Source organism: Triticum dicoccoides, chromosome 1B, assembly GCF_002162155.2.
Source record: "Triticum dicoccoides isolate Atlit2015 ecotype Zavitan chromosome 1B, WEW_v2.0, whole genome shotgun sequence".
In the NCBI taxonomy this organism is placed as follows: Eukaryota; Viridiplantae; Streptophyta; class Magnoliopsida; order Poales; family Poaceae; genus Triticum; species Triticum dicoccoides.
In genome coordinates, this window is record NC_041381.1 from 56,008,000 (window position 1) to 56,016,887 (window position 8,888).

General features: G+C 46.6%; 1 protein-coding gene across 1 annotated transcript; it reads left to right on the top strand.

Annotated features, from left to right (window-relative positions):
- The first annotated feature begins 5,056 nt into the window (after positions 1 to 5,056).
- Positions 5,057 to 6,394, top strand: LOC119350117 (2-hydroxyisoflavanone dehydratase-like). Its single transcript, XM_037618107.1, has one exon. It carries the CDS (start codon positions 5,057 to 5,059, stop codon positions 6,392 to 6,394), a length of 1,338 nt encoding a protein of 445 aa, XP_037474004.1.
- Positions 6,395 to 8,888: the final 2,494 nt, after the last annotated feature.

Genomic DNA, 8,888 nt, shown 5'->3' on the forward strand with positions numbered 1-8,888 from the left:
TTACAATCCTCAAAAGTTTCATCCAATAGAACATGCACTTTTTAGCCAAAAAAACTTTTGGCTCCTTGAAGAGGCAATTGATGACCTGACCTTCCAATTTCATTTTTACTACTATACAACACTACGGAGCAAGATTGGCCCCTTCAATATTAAACCATCATTTAAAAAATTCAGGGAGTACTTTTCATTGACTCACAAAAACGTGTGCTGGAGCTCATGGAGAGACAAAAAGGGATACAAAAGTCTACACAAAGAATCTTTACCAGAGGTCGGGTACAACTTGTCATTATACTTTCACAACAACCTATAGTCAGCTAGTCTAATATGATGACCAGGCCAGAGGTGTTATTCACACTATTACATCATGGTTATGAAAGCGTCCTTCTGTAGAGAATTACCTAGTGGGCATCCAAATTACGTTGCCAACGTTTAAAAAATCTCCAAGATAAGTTCACACTCACTTGACAATAAAAATGAAGAAGATAAACTATAATCTGGAGGAGTATTGGAGGATCATAACCCTTTCCCGATGACCATAAAACTAAAAGTGATATGTAAAAATTAAATAGGAAAATATCCACGTTTCGTCGATAAAGAACATACGCCGATCATAGTATGTCATCGCCAGTTCATCACTGACTCGGAGCTCAATAGCCATACAAATTATTAGTATGATTTATTTTCGTAAGAGATTTTATAGGTAAGTGGCTAAATTAGGTTGTTGTGGAATAGTGGATGAACTTTGTTTTGTTTGAGTTAAATATTTTATTATTTTGTGCTTGAGAATTTTTAGGGTGCGAAATAAATGTAAGCGTGTGGACACCATCACTGCCACCTACTCATGTTCAATACATAGTAATGATGGTACCGACACAAAATTATTCTATGTCAGGCATACTATATATGAGGATATATCACAATTAGGATGATGTTTATAGAGCCATTTCTTGCTTCTCTCTTTTTTAAAACACATGAACAAAAATATGACATCATCCCGAATAACTAAAATTCAATTAACACATAAAAACTATTGCCTTGGTATAACTATTTAGGATGTGGTCTATTCTATACGGTTTTGGCAAATCCTTTGCGGTAGAAAGTCGGTTTTGAATTCGTCAACATTAGCGTTACAATCTCAAAATTTGTTTCCACTGAAAGAGGATATTTTTTTAGTGAAAATACCTTTCAGCATTGTAAGAATGCGCTTGACAAGTTAGCAGTCTCAACGGAACCATACGTCCACAATACTTCCACTTGTCAGTTTCAAATTTCTTTGTTCATATTAGCAAGAGTAAACTATGCAGTTGGGTAACCCTTCATTATTTTGAAAGTTTTCTAATTTGGCATGGACTACAGATTCATTGACTGACAAAGTCTTGCTGGTATTCATGTAGAGACAAAAAGGATACGAAAGTCAGAAGCAAGAATCTTCACCAAGGTGAGGTACAACTACTCACTTAATTAGGATGACTTAGCCAGTCAGTCACATATGATGACCTTGCTCACACTAGTATAGTAGTACAACACCACACCTATAACCTTCTAGCACATGCAAGCATGCCTTACCTAGTCAGGCACATATGATGATTGTGTTGTTATTAAGTTTATTCACACTAGTACTATAGTACATCACCATAGCTATAACCCTCTACAAGATGCCTCCACATTCCATTTTGACACTTCCAAATCCTCGACATCATCAAGAACATGCAAGCCTTGCACATCATCAATTTTTACTATTAATGTTTTCAGCAACGATTCATTTCTCTAAACCTAAAGGGCCACAAGCTACTATAATGTACAGCCACCCTCTATATATACAGCGAGCATTTGGAGCTCATTATTCTCATATATTATAATATTAGTTTTGTTAAATTTATTACTACCTCCACATCATCAAGTACATGCAAGTCCTCCTTAGATTTGGTGTTTTTATTTTTCGGCAATAAAAGATATTACCAAGGCAAGAATAGTACTATTTATTCTCATAACAAGAATGTGGAGTGTACTATTTATTCTCATATGTTATATGTTTATTTGATAAATGTATTGCTATTGTCTAGCTTATTTAGAAAAAAGACATTTGGCACCGTAAAAAGGCACTTCACAATTAGTTGACAATCTCAACTGAACCATACGTCCACAATACATCCACTTGACAGTTTCAATTTTGTTTGTTAATAGCACTAGAATATACTCTAATAGGCAACTAGATCATACCTCTCATATTAATATGCCAATTTCTATTCTCGGAAGTACCATATATTTATTGAACGTCAAAGTCGTGATAGAATTCATGTAGCAACAAAGACGGATACGAAAGTCTGAAGCAGGAATCTTCACCATGGTGAGCTACAACTGGTCATTCTATAATATGATGATGACTTAGCTAATCAGTCACATATGATGACTGGGTTGTTATTCAGTTTATTCACACTAGTATTAGAGTACATAACCACAACTCTAACCTTTGGGAATTATTATTCCTTGACCGGGAGTCATGTATGTATAGACAAAAACAGATACTAAAGTCTGGAGCAAGAATCAGAGATGAGGTACAACTTCTCATTAATTTTATTTTGACAAGAACAACATCAGTCAGTCAGTCAGTCAATCAATCCAATAACAGTGTTGTGTATTTCACACTAGTACAACACGAGGACAAGTTTCTGGAAATGCATCTTTTTTCACTACACATAATAATCGTCCCGCACAAATATATACAAGTGCTTATTTCTGCCGCTCTTCATGAGACATTATTAGCTATCTCAAAACCAACAACTTAGCCGATTCAGCCACATATAATAACTGTGCTGTGTTTTTCACACTAGCACGTCACCACAACTAATGTTTGGGACACTATATTTGCAGTTCACAAATAGGTCGTCACACTACACCTTACGACGTTTTGGCAAGCTATTATTTTTAATATGATTGGCTAATATGCAATGACTTGATTCACACAAGTCTGTCACTCTCAACCGTTTCCTAACAACTTTATATATGTACCGTCGACTACTCGAGTTGACATTAAACATTTATCTTGGTTAATATGTAGCGCTCAGCACAAGTACATGCAACTGCATATTAACCCTAAACCCTACAAACCCTAAACCTTAAATCCTAATCCGTAAACCCTAAACCCTAACCCTAACACAAATTTTATGGATTCTGGACAACAAGAACTCTTTATTTAATTTGTATCTTTTTTACCAGTAATAGGAATTGGTATTTATCCAGATTTTGTTCTCTCCCTATCCTTTGACAGGGTAGAGGCTCTCTTATCCAATTATCCTAAATAGGTTTATTTGTTTTACTCGTCTGTTCTATTAATGCAGAAATAAGTAAAAAAAAGTATAATTAGATCTATCTCGAATTTTTCAGAACCCTTTGAGAACCCATATATATGCGCATACACTCATCACTATGAACGCACACACGTACACCCCATCCTTATGAGCACCTCCAAGAGACTGAGTCGGCATATCATCTTGATATTCTATGAAGTCATCATGGACGCCTTGTAGTCAACGGAAACGTCTCCTCCCACTGAACGTGCATCGCCGAAAATCCGAAAATAAATCCAGGATAAATACGAGCACCAGAACTTGAACCCTGGTGGGCTGAGGATACCACTGTCAACTTACCACCAGCCAACCATAGGTTAGTTCGCTACGTGTGCATTCTAGACTTCCTCTTCTTCGCTAGTGGTCGAACCCTTTGTTTTTTAGATTATTGTTGACAAAATCTGACGAAAGTACTATCTCGGTCCTGATTTACTAGTCTCCGTCATATTTTGGACTAAAATCTAACGGAAGTAATTACTAAACAAATATTAATTTCACGGTAGTGAATAATAACTAGAATTAATTCCATTTTAGCCTCAAATTTCATGTTTGTGACAAATATTACCCCATTTAGTGAAAGTCCTCATTTTATACCCCATTTAAGTAAACTCGTGCCACACTTTACCCCTTTGAGTGTTTCCCCAATTTTTCTGCTGACTTTACCTTATATTTTTCTCTGTTTTTACTGTATCCCACGAACCGATTGCACCGGACTTGGTCCGCGATCACACACCACACATCGACTGGACATGACATGACCTAGTCGAGCCGCATGGCTCATCCGCATCTCTCCTGCATCGATGGCCGGGGCTCTGTTGGCGCAGACGAGATATTTGCGGTCCGTGTGAGAGCTTGTGCCGCTTGTGCTGGTGTGGGCTGTCCCAAGCGGCAAATCGATCGGCCTGCGTGGAGCAGGTTTTAATGCTCGCGAGCGGCAAATCGGTCGATGCCGGCACCGGTCTTGTGGTTACTGCGGCGAGGTGATGAAGTGCATGCTGCTAGAGGTCGAGGCGTGCGCGTGTGCTGCTGGACGAGGGCATCCGCGACCTCCTGGACAGCGTCGTGTCGCGAGAGGCAATGCCATGGCCGCCTCATCTCCCAAATAAATATTTCTAAGTTTATACATGAGTCAATACAATAAAATCAGTTAGTTAGTATTTCTATGTTTGTAGGCAATGCCATGAATCTATTAATATAAATTGTTGACTAAGTTTATTAAAAAGTCTACCAAATAAATATAATACGAGCGCATATTTTTAATGGGTGTGGCTATATCTCAATCGACTGAGAGTCGCCATCAAGTGATAGAACATATAAAAGAGAAGAAATGTTTTACTTTTATTTTTCTACACGGATCTTCGTATAGGATTTGACAAATATAGCATTAACTAAGTCTGAGATTTAGCAATCCATATTTCTAATTGGCCTATTAATATTCAGTTAGTACTATATATAGGTGTTGATGTTTTTTTTCTATTCCTACATTATAAAAAATGATCGACTTGAGTTTATTCAAATTCAGTCGTCGTTCCTGAGTAGTTGTTCATACATACATGACCATATTGGAGTGGGATCAAATACCAACTATAAAAGCCAAGGAGCAGCTTAAGTCCCAGCCACCACAACGCAGAGAATACAACAGCTTCATACTCGGTTAGCACTAGATTTACACTTCGTCAGACATCTGCTAGCTAGCTCGATCATACACGATGCATGCAAACAAGAGTTCTGCGGTACTAAGCAAGAAGGATGCCGGCGGCGAGGAGGACATCACCGTCGACCTGCATCCATTCATCCGCGAATACAAGGGCGGCCGTGTCGAGCGCTTCCTGAGCAGCTCATACGTGGAAGCGTCGGAGGACGCGGCTGCCAACCGTGGCGTCGCGACCAAGGACGTGGTCGTCCACGAGAGCACCGGCGTGTCCGCACGCCTGTTTCTTCCGGCCGCCGCCGCAGCAACCGGCGACAGGCTCCCCGTCATCTTGTACGTGCACGGAGGATCCTTCTGCACGGAGAGCGCATTCTGCCGCACGTACCACAACTACGTCAGGTCTCTGGCGGCTCGCGCCGGGGCGCTCGTCGTGTCCGTGGAGTACCGTCTCGCGCCGGAGCATCCTGTGCCGGCGGCCTACGACGATGCATGGGCGGCGCTCCAGTGGGTGGCGTCCCTATCCGATCCCTGGCTTTCCGACCACGCCGACCTCGGGCGCACGTTCCTCGCCGGCGACAGCGCTGGCGGCAACATCGTCTACAACACGGCCGTGCGTGCTGCTAGAGGTGGTGGCACTGGCGATCACATCGACGTGGAGGGGCTTGTCATCGTGCACCCATACTTTTGGGGCGTCGAGCGGCTGTCCAGCTCCGAGCTAGTCTGGGACGGCGTTGCCATGTTTACGCCGGAGCTCATCGACAGGCTCTGGCCGTTCGTTACGGCGGGCCGTCTCGACAAGAATGATCCCCGGGTCAACCCTCTCGACGAGGAGATCACCTCGCTGACATGCCAGCGTATGCTGGTCGCCGTCGCCGAGAAGGACACCTTGCGCGACCGCGGGCGCTGGCTGGCGGCTCGCATGCGCGAGTGCTGCGCGTGGGCCGATGATGATGAGAAGGCGGTAACACTGGTGGAGTCGGAGGGCGAAGACCATGGCTTCCACCTGTACAACCCACTGCGTGCGACGAGCAAGGTACTCATGGAGAGCATAGTGCAGTTCATCAACCAGCGCACGGCCTTGCCATTGCCGGCCGCTCTGCTGCCGGAGCCGTACGAGCTGCATGCATGCGGTGGCATGAAGATGGACCCATGCTGCTTGCCTATTCTGGGCGTGCCTGCTCGGCCGTACATGGACGTGTTTGGTTATGGGATGGCCATGAAAGGTATGACACGTACTAGTTGCTTACACGTTGGGCAGGGGAGAAGAGCGTCCAAGACCAGATATGGGTTATCTTTGGGCCATGCTGTCAGGCATAACAAGACCAACAAGAGATTCTCCATATTATCCCAGCAGCACCGGCGACTTGTGTTTCTCACAACTTCATCTAGTGCATGAAGCATCATGGTCTACAACTCTACGTGCATCCGGAATTACGGTCGTTGTGCATGCTCCAGTATAAGTGCAACAATAATATTAAAGGGAAGAAATACCGAGACCCCATCCACCACACCACCTGTTTTGGGTCAAATAAATGTATGTTGTTGTTAGACTATGTATAACTTCTATACCTATGTACGTATTGTAACACAACCATTATATATAATGAGATAAGCCATCCCTAAAGGGTTGTGCTGGTTCCCAAAACTTATTGTCTTACATGGTATCACGCTAGGTTACGAGCGCTTCCGCTTCTAAACCCTAATACCCGCACCGCCGCCGCAGCCGCCGCCGCCTTCACCGCCGCCGCCGCGCCACTGATCGCGCCGCCGCCATGTCGAGCGCCGCCACCACCGGTTCCACTGCTGCGGGCTTCCTCCCGGCCTCTCTTGCGGCTCTGCTCAACCTCCCGCTCGATGCCGTCTCCGTTCCGGCTCCGATCGGGACAAGGAGCATCGGCTCCGTCTTCTCCACGCCGCCGGCGCCCTCGCTCGGGCGTGACCTCGTGGTCCACACCGCGGCGCCGCCGTCCGCTGCGGATTCCGCAGGCGTCGTCCCGCCGCTCCTGCCGCGAGCGGATCACACCGCCCTGCTGGCGGGGTTGGCGGCGTCCGCCCCGGCCGCGGGCCTTGCGGCGTCCGCACCGGCCGCGAGCTTTGCGGCGCCCGCCCTGGCTGCGGTCCCGCCTCCTCCCGCATCGGCTTCGGTGCCTCCGGCTGCCTCCATGGTGTTTGCACCCCAGGCAGCCTCCTCGATGGGATCGTCTTCGCCGTCGCCGTTTCACTTCGGTCATCTCATCACCATCAAGCTCTCCGCAGACAACTACATCTTCTGGCGTGCGCAGGTTCTCCCGCTCTTGGGGAGTCACTACCTGCTAGGCTACGTTGACGGATCGCTTCCCTGCCCACCCGCGCTGGTAGACAGCGTGCACGATCCGGTCTACAATCCGGCCCATCGCGTCTGGACGGGGCAGGACCAGGCGAACCTCTCCTCCATCCAGGGGTCGCTCTCGCCGGCAGTTGCCGGCCTTGTCGTCTTCGCGAAGACGTCTCATGAGGCCTGGACCATCCTTGAGCGCACCTTTGCAGCACGGTCCCAGGCTCGTGTCTCTGCACTCCGTCGTCAGCTTGGAGAGTGTCAGAAGCTTGACTCCACGGCCACTGAGTTCTACAACAAGGTCAAGGGCCTTGCCGACACATTGGCCTCCATTGGACAGCCCCTCACCGACTCCAAGTTCAACTCGTTTATTGTCAATGGTCTTGATGAGGAGTATGATGCCTTAGTCGAGATCATCAACGAGCGGGGTAACTCGACACCCATGTTGGCACACGAGGTTTTCTCTCGGCTTCTTCTCACTGAGCAACGGATCGAGACTCGCCGCACCAGGGGCACTGGCTCTCTCTCGGCCAACGTCGCCACAAAGGGTGGCCGCTCTTCTTCATCACCCCGGTCTCCCTTGGGGCTGCCACCGTCGCCCGCCTCGGCCCCCCCACCTACTGCGACCTTACCGGGGGCTGGCGGTCCACGTGTGTGTCAGCTTTGTGGCCGCGATGGGCACTGGGCCTCCAAGTGTCATAAGCGCTTCCAGCGAAGCTTCCTTGGTCTTGGCAATGACGGCAAAGATACACGCAACAATGCCCGTCAGGTCGCCATGGCTGATCGTCCCGCGCCGCAGAAGCACCAGGGACACACTCAGTCCTACTCCATCGATCCACACTGGTACATGGACTCTGGGGCGACAGAGCATCTGACCAGTGAGATGGGGAAGCTTCACACTCGTGAACCCTATCATGGCTCCGACAAAATCCACACCGCCAATGGAGCAGGTATGCACATCTCTCATATTGGTCAAGCATCTCTTCTCACTAGACATGCCAATAGGAGTCTTCAGCTTCGCAATGTTCTTCGCGTTCCATCTGTGACCCGCAATCTTCTTTCAGTTCCTAAACTCACACGTGATAATAATGTACTTTGTGAATTTCACCCTTTTGATCTTTTTATTAAGGATCGGGGCACGAGGGACATTCTTCTTAGTGGGCGGTTGTGCCAGGGCCTCTACCGTCTGGAGCATCCTGGCGTCGCTCGCGTTTTCAGTGGAGTTCGGGTCTCTCCGTCACAGTGGCATGCTCGTCTTGGTCACCCGGCCACACCTATTGTCCATCATATTTTACGTCGTCATGAGCTTCCTAGTTTGTCTAGTAATAAAGATGTAGCAGTGTGTGATGCTTGTCAGCAGGGGAAGAGTCATCAACTTCCTTTTTCGGAGTCCAGTCGTGAGGTGAAACATCCGTTAGAACTTGTGTTTTCAGATGTATGGGGTCCTGCTCAGACTTCTGTCAGTGGTCATAATTACTATATCAGTTTCGTTGATGCTTATAGTCGATTTACCTGGCTTTACCTTATTAAACGCAAATCTGATGTGTTTGATATTTTTGTTCAGTTTCAAAAACAT